The 23,159-nt window shown below is 35.2% G+C and overlaps 1 protein-coding gene across 1 annotated transcript in view; it reads right to left on the bottom strand.

The window, feature by feature from the left end:
• The window catches only part of COL24A1 (collagen type XXIV alpha 1 chain), a 365,386-nt gene that overhangs the window by 326,562 nt on the left and 15,665 nt on the right, over positions 1-23,159 (bottom strand). The window contains exon 3 of the mRNA XM_058303231.2: positions 11,927-13,290. Coding sequence (XP_058159214.1) covers positions 11,927-13,290 — 1,364 coding nt within the window. The remainder of the gene's footprint in view (positions 1-11,926; positions 13,291-23,159) is intronic.

The raw sequence follows: 23,159 nt of genomic DNA, 5'->3' as shown, positions 1-23,159 counted from the left end.
AAAGAGTGATGAAAATAAAATATGACAGATAAAACTCAAATAGTCAGGAATAAACTTAACCAACGATGTAAAGCTCTTGTATTCAGAAACTGCAACTCAATGTTAAAAGAAATAAAAAAAGGCCTAAATAACTGGAAGAAATGGATTGGAAGACTTAAAATATTATTAAGACATCAATTCTACTCAAAGTGACATATAGATTCAATGCAATCCTGATAAAAACCGACCAGCATTTTTTAAAAATTGAAAACATGATTATCAAATTTATTTGGAAGGGTAAGGGATTTTGAATAGCCAGAAACATCTTAACAAGGAAAAGCGAACTCTCATCTCCAGACTTTAAATTTTATTACCTACCTACAGTGGTAAAAACAGCATGGTCCTAGCATAAAGACAGACATATAACCAATGGAACCAAATTGATGGTTCAGAAACAGACCCTCATATCTATGGTCAAGTGATTTTTGACTAGCCTGTCAAACCACACAACTTGGGCAGAACAGTCCATTCAACAAATAATGCTGAGAGAACTGGATATCCATAGCCAAAAGAAGGAAAGAGAACCTCTATCTCACACCTTATTCAAAAATTAAATCAAAATGGATCAAAAACCTAAAAATAAAAGCAAGAACAATAAAGCTTCTAGAAGAAATTGTAGGAAAATATCTTCAAGACTTGGTAGTGTGTGGTGGATTCTTAAAAGAGATAAGAGGAGGACTGAGATGGACTACTGATGTTTAATGTATGTAGAAGTTTTAATTAGCTTTACTGTAAAAGTGTGGAAATGGATAGAGTGGATAGTAACACACAGTGAGTAACAGTTGGTTTATAAATGGTGATGTGGCTGAAAATGGTAGTCTAGGTATGTAAATGCCAATTGACAGAATGCTAGAGAACAATCTAGGAACTCAACAGCACAGTAAACCAAGAGATGGATGAGAACTGTGGTTGATGGTACAGATGCAAGAGTGTCTTTTGTTAGCTAGAGCAAATGTACATCACTATTGCAGGGTGGTGGGAATGTGGAGAACCATGGGAAAAATACAACTGGAGTGACCTATGGAGTGCGGTACTAACTTCGGTTAGTAGCAATATTTTGAGGATGCTCTTTAATCATTAATTAAAAATGTTTAACAACAATGCAAGGTATTGGTGGTAGGGTGAGGTACAAGAGTCCTGTATGATGTTATATATGTTTGTTTTGTAAGTGCACAACTGTTACAATACACTTATTGTTTATGTATGTTTATGTATGAGTGATATACTTCAAAAAAGTTTTAAAAAAGGAAAAGAAAAAAATTACTAATCATTCTAAGAAAGAGGAAGATACGGCTCAGTCAAGGGAACAAATTAAAACTTCAGAGAAGATACAGAATTTGGAACAACTAATCAAAGAAGTTCAAAAACTCTTCCAAATCAATTCAAGAAGATGAAGGAAAATATGCATAAGGAGCTATTGGATATTAGAAGACAATGTGTGAACATAAAGAAGAACTTGAAAGTACAAAAAGAAACAAAAGAAATTATGGGAATGAAAGACACAATAGTAGAAATTAAAAATAAATTAGAGGCATACAATAGATTTGAGCAGGCAGAAGAAAGAATCAGTGAATTAAAAGATAGAACACTCACAGGTGACTTTTCTTTAATAAATAATTTCCTAAAAAAAAACAAAAGCAAAAGAAAACAACAATAGGACAATCAAATCAACAGAAGAACAGAGATAAAAAAAAATTGATCAGTGCCTCAGGAATTTCAGTGACAGCACAAAGCTCACAAACACATGCATTATGGGTAATCAAGAAGGGAAAGAGAAGGGAAAGGAAGCAGAAAAAAATCTTTGAGGAAATAATGGCCAAAAATTTCCCAACTCTCCTAAAAGACATAAATATACATATCTAAGAAGCACAACATGCTACAAACAGAATAAACCCTAATAGACCTTCCCTGAGACACATAATAATCAGAATGTCAAATGCCAAAGATAAAGAGAGAATTCTGAAAGCAGCAAAAGTGATTCATCACATCCAAAGGATCCTCAATAAGATCGAGTGCCAATTTCTCATCAGAAACCAGAGGCAAGAAGGCAGTGGTACAGTACTTTTAAGGTACTAAAAGAGAAAAACAGCCAACCAAACATTCTTTACCCAGCAAACCTGTCCTTCAAAAATCAGGGAGTGTTTTAAATTTTCACAGATAAACAGAAACTCAGAGAATTTGTCAACACGAGACCACCCCACAAAAATTACTAAAGGAAGTTCTGCAGGTTGAAAGGAAAAGATAGGAGAGAATGACTTGGAGTAGTGTGAAAAAATGAAGATCATCAATAAGGTAATAAATTAGAAAGGTAAATGCAAAACCCAACAGTATGTATCTTCAATATGCAACTCTACTCTTAAATGCTATAAGAATCAGAATGTAATTGAACAAGAGAAGGCATGTTTCCTGATATTGGATATGCAAAATATAAGTGATAAAGAACAACTTAAAGATAGGAAACAGAGGAATAAGGGAACAGAGAACATGTATACTATCGAAGCAAAGTTAGTATCTTTACATATTAGTAGGCTATAGATGAAGGTTATGTAATATAAACTGTAGTATAACCACAAAGAAAGTATTTTTAAAATACACAGAAACAGAAACAAAAAAAAAATGGGATCAGTCAGATACATCACTAAATATCAACTACACAGAAAAGGAAGTTGCAATAAAGTAAAAAAGAGGCAAAAAAAGATATGACATATAAAAACCAAGGGACAAAATGGCTGAAATAAGTACTGCCTTTAGAGTAATAACAATGAATATTATTGAATTAAACCCCCAATCAAAAGACATATATTGGAATAATGGATAAAAAGGCACAATCCAACTATATGTTGTTTACAAAGAGCCTCACCTTAGGCCCAACACATAAACAAGTTGAAAGTGAAGAATGGAAAACAATATTCCATGCAAATAGTAATCCAAAAAGAGCTGAGGTAGGTATACTAATATCAAACAAAATAGGCTTTAAGTCAAAAGTTCTTATAAGTGACAAAGAAGGACACTATATATTAATAAAAGGGACAAGCCATCAAGAAAAAATAACAATCATAAATGTATATGCACCTAACCACAGTGTCACAAAATACATCAGGCAAACATGGGCATTAACTGAAGGGAGAAATAGACACTTCTACAAAAATAATTCAAGACTTCAGTACTGCACTCAGCAATAGATAGAACATCTAGACTAAAGATCAACAGGAAAACAGCGAACTTGAATAATATGACAAATGAATTTGACATAGATATATGCAGATCAATGTATCCCAAACAGCAGGATATGCATTCTTCTCAAGTGCATATGGATCATTATCCAGTATAAACGACATGTTGGGTCACAAAACAAATCTCAGTACATTTAGAAAGACTGAATACAAAGCATCTTCTCTGACATAATAGAATGAAGCTGGAAACCAATACTATAGAGAATTGGAAAATCCACAGATATAAGTAAATTAAATAACACACTCTTAAACAATCAGGGAATTGAAGAAATTGTAAGGGAAATCAGTAAATATCTTGAGACAAATGAAAATGAAAACACAAATTATCAAAACTTATGGGATGTGAAGGCAATACTGAGAGGGAAATTTATATTTGTAATGTATATTTGTAAAAGTAAATGCTTACTTTTAAAATGAGCTAAATCAAAGGCTAACTGAACACCTGGAGGAAAAGAGCAAATTAATCCCAAAGCAAGCAGTAGGAAAGAAATAAAAATTAGAGTAAAATAAATGAAATTTAAAGTTTTAAAAAAGAATAAACAAAACCAAAAATTGATTCTTTGAAAAGATCAATAAAATTGATCTAAACTAACAAAGGGGAAAAAAAAAAAAGAAGCAGCAAATAAAATCAGAAAGGGGGAGGGGGGAGAGATTACTGCTGTGCCACAGAAATGAAAAGGATCATAGGAGGATACTATGAACAATTGTATGCCAACAAATTACACACCCTAGATGAAAATGGCAAATTCCTAGAAACATGCAAACAACCTATACTGACTGTTGGATTAAAAAAGATCTCAACAGACAATTACAAATAGAGATTGAATCAGTCATTAAAAACCTCCAACAAAGAAGAGCCCAGGAACAGATGGCTACACAGGTGAATTTTACCCATCATTCCAAGAGGAATTAATATCAATTCTGTTCAAATTTTTCAAAAAAATTGAAGAGCAAACAATATTTAACTCATTCTATAAAGCCAACATTACCCTAATACCAAAGCCATATAAAGATTTATAAGAAAAGAAAATTACAGACCAATTTTCTTAAGAATGTAGATGTAAAGATCCTCAACAAAATCATTGCAAATCAAATCTAACAGCATGTTAAAAGAATTATACACCATGATTAAGTGGGTTTTATCCCAAGTATGCAAAAGTGGCTCAACACAAGAAAATCAACTAATGTAATATAACATATTAACAAAATAAAGGGAAAAAACTACATGATTTTCTCCATTGATGCAAAAAAGGCATTTGGCAAAATTCGACACTCTTTTGTGAGAAAACACTTAGAAAAATAAGAATGGAAGGAAAGTTCATCACTATGATAAAAGGCATATATGAAAAACCCATAGCTAACATCTAACTCAATGGTGAAAGACTGACATCTTTCCCTCTAAGATCTGGAAGAAGATTAGGATGCTGCCTGTCACCATTGTTATTCAACATTGTATTAGAAGTTCTAGCCAGAGCAGTTAGATAAGCAAAAGAATTAAAAGGCACCCAGATTTGAAGGGAAGAAGTAAAACTTTCACTATTTGCAGGTGACACGATCCTATATATAGAAAAAAAAAAACAAAAAATCTACAAGAAAGCTACTAGAGTTAATAAATGAATTCAGTATAGTGGGGGGGGTGAGGGGTGGGGGGGGGGGGTGTACAGACCAGCATGGAAAAATCATTAGTACTTCTTTACACTAGTAATGAGAAACCTCAGGAGGAAATCAAGAAAAAAAAATCCATTTATAATAGCAACTAAAAGAATCAAATATCTAGGAATAGCTATTCAAGGGTATAAAGGACTTGTAGATAGAAAACTAAAAAACATTTCTAAAAGAAATCAAAGAAGACAAATAAATGGAAGGACATTCTGTGTTCATGGGTTGGAAGACTAAATATCATTAAGATGTCAATCTATTCATAGCAATTTACAGATTCAAAGCAATCCCAATCAAAATGCCAACAGCCTGCTTTGCAGAACTGGAAAAGCCAATTATCAAATTTGTCTGGAAGTGTAAGGGGCCCCGAATAGCCATAAACATCTTGAAAAAGAAGAATGAATTTGGAGGACCCATACTTCCTGACTTTAAAACTTATCACAAAGCTACCATAGTCAAAACAGCACCGTACTGGCACAAGGATAGATATATTAACCAGTGGAATTGAAATGAGTTCAGAAAGAAGACCCTCATATCTATTTTCAGTTGGTTTTTGACAAGGCTGCCAAATTCACTCAATTGGGAAAGAATAGTCTCTTCGACACAATATCCATATGCAAAAGAATGAAAGAGGACCCCTATCTCACATCATATATAAAAATCAACACAAAATGAATCAAAGACATAAATATAAGACCCAGGACTATAAAACTCCTAGAAGAAAATGTAGAGAAGCATCTTTGAGATCTTGTGTTAAACAATAGTTTCTTAGACTTTACACCCAAAACACAAGCAATGAAAGAAAAAATAGATAAATTGGACTTCCTCAATCTTAAAAACTTTTGTGCATCAAAACACTTCATCACAAAAGTGAAAACACAACCTACTCAATGGAAGAAAATATTTTGAAACCACATATCTGATAAGGGGTTTAATATCCAGAATATATAAAGAATCCTACAGTTCAACAAACAACCTAATTAAAAAATGGTCAAACGACTAGACATTTCTCCAAATAGGATACACAAATGGTGAAAATGCACATGAAAAGATGCTCAACATCACTAGTTATTATGGAAATGCAAATCAAAACCACAATGAGATATCATTTCACAACCACTAGAATGGCTACTATTTAAAAAACAGAAAATTACAAGTGTTGGAGAGGATGTGGAGAACTAGAAACACTCATTCATTGCTGGTTGGAATGTAAAATGGTGCTGTCACTGTGGAAGACAGCTTGGCAGTTCCTCAGGAATCTAAGTATAGAATTACCATATGACCCAGCAGTCTCGCTGGTAGGTATTTACCCAGCAGAAATTGATAGCAGGGACTCAGATACTTGCACACCAATATTCATAGCAGCATTATTCAAATTGCCAAAAGATGGAAGCAGCCCAAATGCCCATCAACAAATGAATGGATAAATAAGATGTAGTATATACATAAAACGGAAGATTATTCAGCCATAAAAAAGGAATGAAGTCCTGATACATGTGCCAACATGATGAATCTTGAGCCCATTATGCTGAATGATATAAGTCAGACACAAAAGGACAAATATAGTATTATCTCATTGATATGAACTAAATATAATAAGCAAACTGATAGAAATAGAATCTAGAATATAGGTTACCAGGGGATAGATTGGGAGTAGAGAATTTATGTTTAATTTGTACATAATTTCTATTTAGGTTGATTATAAAGTTTTGGAAATGGATAGTGGTGATGGTAGCACATTATTATGAGTGTAACAGCACTGAATTATATATGTGAATGGTTAAAAGGGGAAATTTTAGGTCAGATATGTTACATGAATAAAAATTAAAAGATAAAACAAAGGTCTGTATAATACAGTGAAACCTATTGTGGATGATGGACTATAGTTAATAGTACAAAGTATAACAATATTCTTTCATGAATTATAACAAATGTATGGCATAAATACATGGTGTTAATAATAGGGTGGTATATGAGAAAAATACTCCTAATGTAAACTGTAAATGGACTACAGTTAATAGCACAGTTTTAATATTCTTTCATCAGTTGTAACAAAGATACCACACTAATGCAAATTGTCAACAACAGGGAGGTACATAGGAACACTGTATTTCTTATATGAATTTCCTGTAAACCTACTACTTCTCCAATTTAAGAAAAAAAGTTTAACAACAAACTCACTTTCCCGACACTCCTTTCTCCTTCTATGCTTCTTTTATCTTCTTGGCACTTATCACTATAAAACATACTGTGCATATTATTTATCATGAATATTGACTGTTTTCACAACTAAAAAGGTCTGCTCCATGAAAACAAAACCCAAGAAGAGCAGAATTCAATATAACACTTCTTAAAGAGCTGTTATATAAAGTGATTTGAAAATTGTTGCACATGAAAATGAAGGGAGATATGCCTCTGGGTAGAGGACAAAATAAATATGGTAAGATGGGGTTTAAGGCCGCAATCTAAACTTGAAACTGTGTACAATTTTACCTTAGTTCCCTTAGTCTCTTCCTATACTATTCTAAAACAAACAGCTGGCCTATATAGATTGAAAAAGTGAGAAATAACCAGGGGAAAAAAACCTAGCATGGGACCTATGCATAGATATGGGTATAGGGAGTAGGGGCAGTAGGAGTAGATGAAAATTGTTTACCAGAAGAGGAATTACCTCATGCAACAGAAAAAGAGTTTAGTCATATAGTTAGCCGTACATTCAGAAAAACATCAGGCTGACATTTTTCTCCAAAAAGATAATTCAAAGAAGAATTGCAAGAGATAACAAAGAGCTAAAAGAAATGAAATGTGAACCAGAAGAGTTTAAGAATGATATGAGAGAAATAAAATTAAAAAAAAAAACATTCTAGATGAAAGCCATGTCAGAAGCAATAAAACTGATTAAAGATTAAATACAACAAAAATCAATAAAGGGATATGGATATTGGATAAATGGATTCACAGAAAATGAAATAAAAAAGAGCAATTGCATTGTCATGATTATAGAGAAGATAATAATCACAAAAGATAGCCAACGTATGCATACTGGTGTGCTATGCCTGAAGAAGAGTATGGAGAAATGGAAGACAAAAATATTTGAGGATATAAGGGTAGACTTTCCTGTAACAAATATAAGTAATCTTCTGATGAAAAAATGATACAGAACCTAATATGTTTAATGAGTTTCTAAAGTAATGAATGAACTTCATGGACATGCAGGCAGAAAAAATAGTCAACCACAAGTAGGAAATATCAGGCTGGATTCAGATTTTCCACAGAAATACCCATTTCAAGGAGCAATGGAACAGTCTCTACAACATCATCATTCACTCTCTCATTAGTTCTCAAACTCTACCTTTAGTCTTCTCTACTACCATTAAGATGTATTATTAAAGTTCAACAACTTTCCCATCAGAAGATGCAATGGACTTCCCCAGCTCTTTCTCAGGCCTTATCCTTTTAGACATCTCTGTAGTCTTTGGCACTGTTGATCACATTCTTCTTGAAATTCCCTCTTTTGGCTTTTGTTATAATACACCATTCTTTTCTACCATCTCTCTGATTACTCCATCATAGTTCATTTTCTATATTCTAAAATCAAACTTTTCCCATCATTTGGATTTTGACCCCATGCCAAACTCCTTTTATTGAAAATATTATCCAATACTACAGCTTCAACTTGACCTCTCTTTTTCACTTCATTTTCTTCAACTTTTCATAGAGCTTACTGAATTGCCACCAGTTCCTTAAATGTAACTTCTTATTTTCTTCTGCTAAAATTGACTTCCTCTTTTAATTACTGTTTTCAGTAATAGTATCACCAGTCTCTTAATCCCTCAGACTTAAAACTTGAGAGTCATTTTTGATTTTCTACTTTTGCTTGGTTCCAAGATACAATTATTTTCCTAGTTCTACCAAATCTTCCTTCAAAATATCTATTGAATTCTACCTTTCCTTTGTGTTTTCATTGCTACCATCCTAGATAATGTCCTAGTCATGTAACACCAAGATGATAATGGGAACTTCCTGTCATTTTAGGCACTGCTATCAGAATAACTTTCCTATTAATCATCTGCTTAGAAACCTTAAAAATTTCCAATTGAGAAAAAGATAAAGTTAGAACTATCAGTTTGACCATGAAGACTCTCCCCAGGGAAGCGGACTTGGCCCAATGGATAGGGCATCTGCCTACCACATGGGGGATCCAAGGTTCAAACCCTGGGCCTCCTTGACCCATGTGGATCTGGCCCATGCACAGTGCTGATGCTCGCAAGGAGTACCGTGCTACACAGGGGTGTTCCCCGTATAAGGGAGCCCCACACGCAAGGAGTGCGCCCCATAAGGAGGGCTGCCCATCACAAAGGAAAGTGCATCCTGCCCAAGAGTGGCACCGCACATACAGAGACCTGGTGCAACAAGATGATGCAACAACAACAAAAAAAGGAGACATGGATTCCGGTGCTGCTGATAAGAATAGAAGTGGTCACAGAAGAACACACAGCGAATGGATACAGAGAGCAGACAATTGGGGGGGGGGGGAGATAAATAAAAAAATAAATCCTTGAAAAAAAAACTCTCCACAACCTGGCCCCATCTGTCTTGCATTTTTAATTGTCTAACATTATTCAGTCTTATATTGTGAGAGAGTTTGAATTTCAGAGGCAGAAAACCTGGGTTCAAATCCTGGATTGATCATTTACTAGCAATGTGATTGTGGGTGAATAAATCATCTCCTCCATCTTTCACTTCCTTCAGAGGATAATAATATCAACCTTACAAAGTTGTTTTAAGACAAAACATATGTAAAGGGCATGGTAGAGTGTCTTCCACAAAGTTGAAACTCAAATGATGCTATTATACTGTTTTCCCAATATTAAAAAACAAAAAAAACAAACAAACCAAAACAACAACAACAAAAAACCCAGTTCCTCTCCACCTATCAAAACATTATCCATGGGAAACGGACTTTGGCCCAGGGGTTAGGGCATCCATCTACCACATGGGAGGTCCGTGGTTCAAGCCCCGGGCCTCCTTGACCCATGTGGAGCTGGCCCATGCGCAGTGCTGATGCGCGCAAGAAGTGCCGTGCCACGCAGGGGTGTCCCCCGCGTAGAGGAGCCCCACACGCAAGGAGTGCACCCATAAGGAGAGCCGCCCAGCGCGAAGGAGGGAGCAGCCTGCGAGGAATGGCGCCGCCCACACTTCCCGTGCCGCTGACGACAACAGAAGCGGACAAAAGAAACAAGACGCAGCAAAAAGACACAGAAACCAGACAACCGGGGGAGGGGAGGGGAATTAAATAAATAAAAAATAAATCTTTAAAAAAAAAACCCAAAAAAACAAAAAAACAAAAACATTATCCATCTTTTGAGGGCTAGGTCATAATTAACTTCATCCACAAAAACATATCCTGAATAGCTCAGCTTTAAGTGGTCTTTCCTAGTGATACCCTCAAAAACATTCTTTTTCTTCCCTTTGAACCTCCCTTCCCCACATACTTAGTTTGTATCTCTTAGCTGTACTTATCTTACTTTACAGTAAGTATAAATACATTTATTTTATCCTTTATCCCCATTGTTGAAATGTAAACTTCTTCTGAGCAGTCTACTGTGTTGTATACACTCTATATTCCTACCTTGTGCTAAGCAGAGGCTAAGCAAATATCTGTTAAATATTACTGCTTCACCTACCAATGCTGAAGTGACTGTTTGGATTTACAAAAGAGATTAGTGCTCATCTCATCAGATTAACTTTTTCTGAAGAAAGTAAATAGCTTCCATAACTATTTGTTTAAAATCACCTGCCCAGTAATTCAACTTTATTATTAATATGATGACAATTAATTGTTGTAACTGAAGTTTTCACTTCTCTATAAAAGTGTATTCTTCAGACTTTATTTTAAAAACCTCTAAACATTTACTCTAATAAGAGTTGCTCAATATCTATCAAATCACTTCCAGTAATAACCACAAAAGAAATGCAAGCTAAGCAAGTGGCATCATCCTCTCTCATTCTATGGTTTCTGGAACTAAAGAAACGCCTAAAATTTTCTTTCCATCAAATAAAGAAGTACTTTAATATATTTTAGTCTGCTTGCAATTTTGAAAAAAACAAATTGCAAAGACATATAGGTTGATTATTTAAGATATACAAATATGAAAAGCAAAAATGTTTCCAATGTTGTGATCTTAAATGATTTTTAAATAAGCTTTTAAATTATTTTAGAAAATTTCAAATATTGCTCTGCAATTGCACTTGCACAACATAAGAAATTCAGAGATGAAAAATGAGTCTTAGTTTGTTGTTTTTGTTTACACATTGTTAAATAAGTGACTTAGCTGTTTTTTTCCACTAAATGAACTGATAGGTTAACTAGTTATTTCTGAGTTAGGTAAGTGGAGCTTTTATTGACCCATAAATGTAAATTGACTATACAGTTTAAAACATAATGGAATATGTTACTCTTCATGAAAATTAAGTATTTCATTTAGAATAGTAATGTCAGGGTTTGTTTCTTCCCAATGATTCACTACAAAATAATCTCTGTATAAAATAAATTTACACTCTATTTTAATTCATTTGAACTGTTTTGCTGAAGGGATATTTAATTGTATTTAATGTCTTTTTCTTTAGTCTACTATAACTTTTATATCTTACTCTTAACATGATTATTAAGCCTATGATCTATATAAAGAATGCTGATCTATATTTAGCAGTTAAATTCCCTGGTTGAATTTCAACTTAATAAGGATAACATATAGTTGTCCACCACTTTACCGGAATTAAATAACCTTTTCAGTCTGCCAATTTTAAGAATGTACAATATTTTAGCCACCATTGCATTCTGGTGGAATATGTTGTAACAACCATAAGTACATCCACTGTAGCCAGGAATCATTTCTGCAACAGATCTTGTCTGTTCTGTATTGTTCAGTCCAGAGAATTCTCTTTGAAATGCATGGTAAGTTATGCATTAAGACATATTAAAAAAAACTTACGGGAGGTCCAGTGTCCCCTTTTGGCCCTCTTAGATTCTCCATTTCAAGCATTCTATTAAGATCATCATCATAATAATAATCATAAAGCTCAGTTTCATAGCTCTTTTCGATGGGATAGGTAGCAGCAGGATCAAATTCCCCTTCCTTTCTTTGATCAAGGTGATTATCCACAGATGGCTCATTTGTCACTCTATATAAGGTTGTATTTAAAATCTGTTGCATCTCCATGAGTTCATTAGTGTGCAGATTTGCTGTAATAGCCTTCTTGAGATTATTAATTGTATCTTGTTTTATACGTTGGAGAAAAGATGACATCTTAAACGGTGACAGACTGGTTACTTTGTAATCACGTGTGATATTGTTGGGCACTTTTAATAGGGAAGTAAATTTCTCCTTGGTATTCACTCTTGTCTCACTGTGATGCTGGTGGGTCACTGACAGGCTTAAATTTGTCTGAATATATTCCTCTCTGATGGTTTCTTTGGCCTGAATCCCATTGGTCATGAGATCCACAGTAGAGACATTCCCTGAAGGAAGAGAAGTCAACTGATATCTTGGTATCTGGTGTTCTTGTTGTTTATACGTGGTTGCAGAATCATTATTTATGATATTTGGAATGCTTTTGTGTTCAGTAAATGTATGCTCTGACAGTACTTTTTCTCCAAATTGTTTGGGGAAAGGAGAGTTTTCTGATATCTTAGTTGATATAATAGTTGTGTGAGGAAGGCTTGTCTCAGGTCGGTATGTGCCTGTTTGGCGACACTGCTCTTTCACATATCTGCAATAGTTTGCAGATGCTTCTGCAGAAGGAATAATATCCAACTGACATACTATTCCTTCAAAATGGACAGAGCTATTATTCATACTTCCTAAGGTAAACACACTGTTAGAATCAAAGGTCTCCACTTCCAAAAGTGTCTCTCTGTTAAAATAGCTCTTTCCACACTCAGCAAACATTGAGACAACTTTATCTCTAATATTAAGGGCAAATGAATGCCATTGCTTATCATGAACACTATAGTTGAAAAATACAGATTGTTTTCCTCCAATGTATACTACTAATTTTTTAGGTAATAATTGTACCCCTAATTGCAGTTTATTTTTATTTCTAATGGTGAAGAGAAATGCATTGTTTACTCTATGTGACTGTAACCCAATTAATATTGTAAATGGTTGTCCTAACTTGACTGGTAAAATTTTCATGAGAGGTGACTCAATATAAGCTTCATTTGTTAAACTGACACCTGATTCAGTTAAATGGACCCCCTGAGGTAAAGGTGTAGATGATGATGGTTCCGCAGTCACTGATGATGAGTGTCTTATGTCTCTGACTCCAAGGCCTAATCGATGAAGAATATCTATACCTGAAAATTAAAAAGAGAAAGAGAGAAAATATCTTACTCTTATGCATTCAAATGCCATATGAATGTCTGAGTGAGAAAATCTTCCTTGTCTACATCAACAATAGTTCCTAAAATACTCATACTCTCCCTATCAATAACTAATTTCCAGGAAACAAGAGATGGGGGGTATAAGATAGTACATTCAATAGTTTGAACAAAGCACACACACATATACACCAATATCTTTAAAGCCAATATTTAACAAATGAATTAATTAAACTCTCATTTTTTCCAATCAACTAGAATTCCTATTTGTTACTCCAGTGATTATATATGTTCAAAGATTCCCAGATGTCATTTACTTCTTTAATTTAGAACTTGAAATTGTATGACTTCTGTAAAAAAGAGAAACCAGGATCAAACTACAGTTTTGACAGGATGGTTGAAACCATACTACAAAAAAAAAAAGGAATTTGTAATATGTTTACAATTTTATAAAATAAGTTCATACAATCCTTTAAACTCTAGTTTTTCATGCTGTTTTCTCTTCTGGTGTTCTGGGAATTTACAGATTATGTAGAAGCTCTCCTAATGCCTATGCCCTTAAGCATGTGCTACACTGAAGTACTTAGATCACCAAATCCTTTCTGATACCACTTGGACAAAAGAATTTCATTCCTTTTGTTGATAATCACCATACTTTTTCTCTCCCTTTCAAGTGTTTCTCCCATTTTTCCCCAATACTGCATATCAACTTTTTCCAAATAATTTGTAAAAATTATATTTTCCTATGTTTATTTTATAATATGGATTTTATATTTTTAGGGATTTTCTAGTTTGTTTGCTGTAATGTTACCAATTGTAAACTACTTGTCTCCCTAACTCAATTATAAGTTCCTTTAGGATAGATTCTACATCTGATTTATTTTTGGCTCTCCACAGCATTCCGCCTTGCAAATTGTTTTTTAATTTCTGAGTAAATGAAGTTGCCCCACCAGAATCTGATTAAATAACCATATTCATCAATAGAGTTCTATAAAATTAAATGCCACTTGTAAAGAGTAATGAATCCTTTATTTAAAATATAGAACATTTTAGTCATATGTATGATCTTTACTATTCATTGGATTATAAATCTCCCATCTATATCTTTCCTTATATATATATATTCACTTCCAACCAGAAATTTGAAAGAATTGATCATTAATAATTATGATAAGGGATGAAAAAAGTTTTTGAAGATTTTCCAGAAATATTGGGCATCATCTTAGTTTTTCCTTTTCTTGGAAATTGTTAGTTATTTGATTCATTACTACTAATAATAAACAAAAATGTATTGTGAATGTCAGACTAATATCTGTCAATTTTATAAAACAATGAAAAATTACTTGAATATCTCCCATGCAAATTCTAGCAATAAAGTTAAAATATTTCCCATCAGAGAGATGCTCAAATGTTTTATTCACAAAATAGTTGTAATTTTATGACAGTTTTAAAGGCTATAAATGCTTGTATCTAAGATGTTATATGGCAATATCTCTCAAATTTTTCCACCAAAATATTTGTCACAGCAGTGGAAAATTATATGCACTTTCAGGGACTTGAGAGCATATTTTAATGCTGCCCAATATAAACATAAAAAATAACTTCTTTTTTCTCAAATTGACTGTAATGATGAAAACACAACTTTGTGATTATACCAAGAGCAATCAATTGTGCACTTTGAATGGATTGTATGGTCTGTGAATAAAATTGTTCTCAAAAAAATAAATAACTTCTTATATTTTATTATAATTCATACAAAACTTTCATAATGTGGATGTTTGTTTTAATATATAATAAAAAACTTACCAAATCAATTAACTGCATCCACCATCCACCCTAATCTTCAGTGAAAACTTACACTCCTGAAACATGAGATGCCTAGTCTGTGACTTTGGGTACATTGGCCTTGAGCTACCTGCCTCTAAGGGTACGCATATCTCAATCTGAGAAGTAAGCTATGGAAGAAACATTGTTACTGTGAAAATCACAATACTTAAACTTAAAGTATATATAATCATAATTTGTGAAAGTTATAATTCTGTGATGTCAGATAAACTATGCTTATACAAAGGCAGAACCACATCTATGTGATATAATATTAAGGGCTACTTCTTATCCAAAGAAAACTCTCCTTGAATTTAAAAATAACTCCTGGTGGCAGACTTGGCCCAGTGGTTAGAGCGTCCATCTACCACATGGGAGTTCCACGGTTCAAACCCTGGGCCTCCTTGACCCGTGTGGAACTGGCCCATGTGCAGTGCTGATGTGCCAAAAAGTGCCCTGTCACGCAGGGGTGTTCCCCATGTAAGGGAGCCCCATGCGCAAGGATAGTGCCCCATAAGGAGAGGCGCCCAGGGTGAAAGAAAGTGCAGCCTGCACACACGGAGAGATGACACACGAGATGACGCAATAAAAAGAAACACAGATTCCCGGTGCCGCTGACAACAACAGAAGAGGACAAAGAAGACACAGCAAATAGACACAGAGAACAGTCAACCGGGGTGGGGGGAGACCGGGAGAGAAATAAATAAATCTTAAAAAAAAAAACTCCTGCCACCTATTTTTTTTTTAAGATTTATTTATTTTTTATTTATTTCTCTCCCCTTCTCCCCCATCCCCATTCCCCGTCATTGTCTGCTCTCTGTGTCTATTCACTGTGTGTTTTTCTGTGTCTGCTTGCATTCTTGTTAGCGGCACCAGGAACCTATGTCTTTTTTTGTTGTGTCATCTTGCTGCGTCAGTTCTCTGTGTATTTGGCATCACTCCTGGGCAGCCCGCAGTTTTTTTGCACGGGTGGCTCTCCTTGTGGGGCACACTCCTAGCGCATGGGTCTCCCCTACACGGGGGACACCCCTGCGTGGCATGGCACTCCTTGCACCCATCAGCTCTGCATGAGGGCCTGCTCACCACATGGGTCAGGAGACCCTGGGTTTGAACTCTGGACCTCCCATGTGGTAGGCGGATGCTCTATCAGTTGAGCCAAATCCACTTCCCACTCCTGCCATCTATGGCCTCAAGTTTCTGATGCTATTAAAAGGGAAGGATATTACTTGAAAACATTAGAATACATATATGTGTTTTTAAGGTTTCTTTATACATATATCAATATACATTTCCTTCAGTTCTATTTTTATTTGACTTCTATGACAAATAGTTGGGATTTTAAAATCAGATGTCTTTAGGTATTGAATATTCAATAAATCTTCTGTTATTGAGCCATCCTTACATGACTAAAATAAAATCTACCTGATAGTTGTGTATTATTCTTTTGATAGCTTCATGAACTCTGCTAATAATTTATGTTGATCATTGCATCAATATTTATCAGTTAGACTGGTTTATGATTTTCTATTATTGTACTATCTTTACTGAACTATAATACAGAAGGTTTTTATTTCTAATGGCCTAGAACAGTTTAGATAACTTTGGAATTACTTTTTCCTCAAAAAATAGATAAAACTCAGAACCAACTCATATTGGTTCTTTCATTGCTAGCTCTGCATTCACTTTCCTAATATCTTCTATGTTAATCAATTTATTCAAATTTTCAACTGGAAATTTATATTTTTCCATGAAAGAAATTTCCTCTAGACTTTCAGATGTGTTACCCAGAGAGCTTCTTGTAGTATTCTCTTACAATTCTTTTCACTTTTTCTATTTCTGTGGTTCTCTGTCTCATTTTTCTAATTTTTAATTTTTTTCTATTTTTCCTTTACTCACTATCATGATTGGTCACTTCAAAAATATAGCCTTTGGATTTGTTCAACCTTTTTATCTTTGTTTGTTTCATATATCACTAATTAATATCAGCTTTCATATTCATTAATTATCTTTTCCTATTTTGGAGGTTTATTTTATTGTTGTTTTCCTAATTTGTAAAGATGAATATTTAGTTCTTTTTTTTTTTTAGGATTTATTTATTTCCCTCCACTTTATCTCCCACCCCCACCCCATTGTCTGCTTTCTGTGTCCATTCTCTGTGTGTTTTTCTGTGTCCTCTTGCATTCTCGGCAGCACTGGGAATCTGTGTCTCTTTTTGTTGCTTCATCTTGCTGTGTTAGCTCTCCATGTGTGTGGCGCCACTCCTGGGCAGGCTGCACTTTTTTGTGCACTCCTTGTTGCGGGGGCATTCCTGGCCCAGCACACCTTGTGTGCATCAGCATTGTGTGTGGGCCAGCTCACCACATGGGTCAGGAGGCTCTGGGTTTGAACACTGGACCTCCATATGGTAGCTGGACGCTCTATCAGTTGAGCCAAATCTACTTCCTGAATATTTAGTTCTTTTTTATTTCTTCCTTTCCTTAGAAAAGGCATTCAAGCTATACATTTTCCTCAGTACTGTTTTAGCTGTTTTCCATAGGTGCTGATATGCAATATTCTCATTTCTTTCCCTAGAACCTCTATGGTTTTTTTTGTATTTTCCTTTGACCCAAATTAAAAGAAAAAATTTAAATTTTAAATTTCCAGTTAGGAGGGTATTTTTGTTTTTTATTTCATTATTAAAATCTAGCATAATAACATTGTTATTGGAGAATGTTTTCTAATTTGCACTCTTCCTGTTTTTTACACTTAATTGTCCTAATTAATAGTTAATTGTCAGTATTGCTTCAAAAGCCTTTGCTAAAGGCACAGAATAAATGTTATACCTTATTGTTAATATATTTTATATTCTCTTTATCTTTTTTTATTTTATAAAATTAATTTATCATGGACTGAGAGGTAAAGAAAGTCTCTCACCACTACCACTTCTATTTGGCCTTTATCTCCTATAGTTTTGCTTGATGAATACTGATGCCATGGTTATTAAGCATAGATAGTGATAAAATTCATATATTCGTTGGGTGTTACACTTTTTAATATTATGAAAAAATCTTTTTTAGTTTATTGGTTTTTTGGGGGCATAATTTCTACCTTAACAAGTTTTAAGACCAAGTCCCCACATCCCAATTTCTTTTTTGTTGGCATTTCTCTGATATATCTTTGCCCATGCTTTTATCTTCATCTACTTTGAAATCCTCCATTTTAGGTAAAGAGGAAGGAGTTGGGTTTTGTTATGTGATCCAATCTGAAAATATTTTTCTTTTAATATATTAAATATGTCATATTATTTAATATTTTGCTATTTTAAGTCTTTCACCATGTGATTTGTTTCCTTTACTTCTTTTATATGTAAATCTTCTGAGATTTAGAAAGGTGTGTATATTTATTTAGGGGTTACCTTTTAAATTATTAATGTATATAATGCCTCTAATCCTCTTTTTTAGACTTAGCTATTGATTCTTTCTTTATTCTATTTATTTATTTATTTCTCTCCCCACCCCTCCAACCCCCCCTCCCCTCCGTTGTCTGCTCTCTGTGTCCATTTTGCTGCATGTTCTTCTTTGTCTGCTTCTGTTGTTGTCAGCAGCACAGGAATCTGTGTTTCTTTTGTTGTTGTTGCATCATCTTGCTGCGTCAGCTCTCCATGTGTGTGGCTCCATTCCTGGGCAGGCTGCACTTTCTTCACATTGTGTGGCTCTCCTTATAGGGCGCACTCCTTGCATGAGGGGCTCCGCTACGCAGGAGACACCCCTTCATGGCAGGGCACTCCTTGCACACATTAGCACTGTGCGTGGACCAGCTCCACATGGGTCAAGGAAGCCCAGGGTTTGAACTGCGGACTTCCCATGTGTTAGATGGACGCCCTATCCACTCGGCCAAGTCCGCTTCCCTGATTCTTTCTTAAGAACAATATTTTCTTTTCCTTACCTTTTCTCCTTTTCCTTACCTTCTAATATTAGTCAAAATAAGTGCCAATATTGTTAAATATCCTTATGTTTTTTATTTGATTTATCAGCTTTGGATAATATTTATTTCCCAGTTTCTATAGATGAGCCATTCAGCAAAAGCAATCTACTTCCCATCTTATTTTCAACTTCTCCTCTCATTTTTTGGTGATTGTACACATTCTGACATTGTTAGGGTGTATGGTATTTATATTCTGTTCTGTCACTGTAATTCCCACATTAAAAAAAAAATTGATCTGATAAATATATCCAATGGTCTCGGCCATCTTTTGCAGTAATTTTCCCAGTTATTTTGTTTTCACTGAAGTTTATTCTCTATTAGTTTCTTCAAGAAAAGTTCACAGGAACATTTTTCTGTGTTCCTGTAGCCTTATACTTTGTTTCACTAGAGAGAAAATTCTTGGTGATACCTTCTTTCCTTGAATATCTTGTGCCTCACTGTATTCAGGCATTGAAAGTTAATATAGACTAATCTGTAGTTACCCAGTTTTTCTTTCCCCTGAAAGACTTGATTTTTCATCAGCATGCCCCCAAATTTTATCTTTTTAAGTGCAGTGATTTTACAAGATTTGGCTGTATAATGATAATTTGGATAACTTTTTCCAGGCACATAGTATGCCCTTCATTGTATAGATCCAAGTCTTTTTTCATTTCAGCAAAGTTTCCATGATTTATATATTTGAATATTTATGCTATTTCATAATTTTGGCTTTCTATTAAAAAATTCCTGTTATGAGTATGCGCATCTTCATTGTTGTTTTCTATATCTATCATTTCTCAGTGATCCTTTTTAATATGTTCTTTTTTTTTTTTTAAGATTTATTTATTTCTCCCCCCCCCCCCCTTGTTGTCTGCTCTCTGTGTCCATTCACTGTGTGTTCTTTCTGTGACCGCTTCCAACCTTATTAGCCGCACCAGGAATCTGTGTTTCTTTTTTTGTTGTTGCGTCATCTTGTTGTGTCAGCTCTCCGTGTGTGTGGTGCCATTCTTAGGCAGGCTGCACTTTTGCACTGGGCGGCTCTCCTTATGGGGCACACTCCTTGTGCGTGGGGCTCCCCTATGTGGGGGACACCCCTGCGAGGCATGGCACTCCTTGCGCCCATCAGCACCGCACATGGGCCAGCTCCACATGGGTCAAGGAGACCCGGGGTTTGAACTGCGGACCTCCCATGTGGTAGGTGGACACCCTATCCATTGGGCTAAGCTGGCTTCCCTTAATATGTTCTTTATCTTCAGGACCTTTTGTTTGATTTTTTTCATTTCTGTCTTTACTGTGTCAATGTCTAATCTCCTTTCGTGTTCTGTAGTGATTGGAAGTTGTATGTACCCCAGAAAAAACGTGTTCTTAAATCCAATCCATTTCTGTGTGTGTGAACCCATTGTAAGTCAGACCTATTGTGTAGGCTACTTCAGTGAAGGTATGACCCACCTCATTCAGGATGGATGTTTAATCCTATTACTAGGATCCTTTATAAATGGAATGGAGAGAGAGAGAGCAAGAGAGAGTGAGAGAGTGAGAGAGCGAGAGAGAGAAAATGAGAGAGCGAGAGAGAGAGAGAGAGAGAGAGAGCAAGTGAGAGAGCGAGAGAGAGCAAGTGAGAGAGCGAGAGAGAGAGTGAGAACAAGAGAGAGAGAGAGCGAGTGAGAGAGCAAGAGAGAGAGAGAGAGAAAGGAGGAAGGGAGAAGGGAAGAGGGAGAAAAGAGAAGAAAGAGTGTTATGGAAGCAAGAAGCTGAAATCAGTGAAACCCAGAAGAGACCAACAGACACTACCTGCTGCCTTGCTGTGTGACAGAGGAGCCAAGAATCACAGGCAGCTGGTCTGGAAGAAAACATCACCTTGATGATGCCTTGATTTGAACATTTTCCAAGCTTCAAAACCATGAGTGAATAAATTCCCATTGTTTAAGCTGAAACATTTCATGGTATTTACTTTGAGCAGCCTAGGAATCAGAAACATGTTCCCTCTAATTTCGTCTTAATTTATTAAAAGGATTTTGTCTTTTCTATGACTTCTTTCCTGAGTTCTGCAAGCTCACAATTCATATCCTTGTCTTATCACTTCTTCCTCTTCCTTGAATTCCTATATTTCTGCTTTATGATCTCCTTCCAAAGAAGTGGTTATATTTTTCTTTTCTTCATGGAAAAATTTGGGTAGAATTTTCATCTTAGTAGCAACTTTTTCTATGTGCATTCTCATTTTTACTGCTCTTACCTACATTTTTCCTGCTTATATCTTTCTATTTATATTGTGCCAGCTTCTTTTAATTACTCATTTTTTTCCTACCCTAGCAACTTAGAGAAGGATGCTGTAGAGAGAAGGGAGAGGACCATGATTGCCTTCCAAATCTCAGAACCCAAAGGTTTTACTTCAAAGTTACTAGAGTTTCCTTCTAATATGGCTGGCTCCCTTATATAGCCTTCTTCTCTGAATCAAACCTTGCCCAGGAAGACTTCTACAATCTTCTTCATTTATTTTACTGATAAATGGTAGAGCTGAATTTGAGGCCAATCAGTCTGACCTTAAAGTGTATACTCTTTAACTGCTCTACCATGCTGCCTCACAACCATTGTAATCATATCACACCATACCTCCCTTGGCAAAACTTACTAATTAGTCATGGAAGGGTCATTTTCCTCCACAATAATCTCACAGTGGAGAATACTCTCTAGGTAGCCACCAGAATTGGTACCTGAGGTGAAATATAATTATTATACTGCTTTTCAGCTTTCATGTTTAGCAAATGCTTTGAGCAGATGTTGATAGAAGAAAGAATAGAAAACTCTTAAGGAGAGAAGGAACAGATGAAAAGGGTGGGAAGAGCAGGTTTAAAAAGAAACTAGATGAAGGAATGGAAGAAAGGCAGGGAGGAAAGGAGAATGGATGGATGGACAAAGACAGATGGTTGGATGGATGGATGGATGGATGGATGGATGGATGGATGGATGAATGGAATGATATGGCAAATGTGGCAAAATGTTAAAAGTTGTTGGACCTGGGTATCCAGGTTGGGGGATGTCGGCGTTTTCATCATGGATTCTGTATTATTTTTGCAACTGTCCTATAAGTTTGAAGTTATTTCAAAATAATGTTTTTAAAAAGAGAAAGGTTATAGAGGATAAACTTTAACTTAGACTTGGCCCTGGTTACCATCAGATTACAACTAGAGGTTAAATTTAGATATTTGGTATCAATGTGTACAGCAAGAAATGACTAAGTTGTCTGTAGTAAGTTACTTGTTCCATGAGTGATGCTATCTACAAAATCAGTCTAGCTTGTGTCACTTAGAACCAGTTGCCATTTAAAGGATGTTTAGAAAAATAGCAGCATCTATTAAAATTTTTATGTACCAAGCACTGTCTAAGGAACTTTACTGTAAAGTCACTAATCCTGACAACAATTCTATGAAGTAGGTACATTATTATTCCTATTTAGTTAAGAAAATTAAGTCACAGAGAAGTTAAATAATTTGCCCAAGGTCACCCAACTAGGAAATGATAGATTTGAATTTGGGCAGTCTCTAGAGCCAAGTTTGTAGCATATTGATTTTTAGGAATGCATATATCACCTGATAGCAGAACTGACTGTATCTCATTCCTTTATTTGCTTCTTAAATGGTGGTATCACCAAGACAACATTTTTCTCTTTTCATTGTAAACACTAGGCCTAATGACTTCATCCAAACCATGGCTTCTACAACCACATATGCTGACTCACAAACCTCTCTTCTTCGCTTGCATATCCAATTGCTTTTTGAATTTATCCAGTAGGGATTAGATGTCCCACAAGTAATTTTAACTCAGTATATTTTCCCTAAAACTCATTCCTCTTAGTTTAGTGCCTTTCTCAGTGAAGAACCCCACAACCACACAATAGCCAGGCTAATCTTTTCGCAGTGTAAATTAGATCATGTCACTTCCTTGCTGAAAATCCTTCAATGGCTTCCCATTACGTGGCGAATACAATCCAAACTCTTTACATGGTGTATAAAACTTATGCTATTGCTTGTTATGATCTCTTTGATCTGATCTCCTACCATCTTCACTCCAGCTTGCTTTGT

This window comes from Dasypus novemcinctus, chromosome 9, assembly GCF_030445035.2.
Source record: "Dasypus novemcinctus isolate mDasNov1 chromosome 9, mDasNov1.1.hap2, whole genome shotgun sequence".
Classification (NCBI taxonomy): domain Eukaryota; kingdom Metazoa; phylum Chordata; class Mammalia; order Cingulata; family Dasypodidae; genus Dasypus; species Dasypus novemcinctus.
The sequence above is the reverse complement of the archived record's forward strand: the minus strand, read 5'-3'. Positions and strand labels throughout refer to the sequence as shown.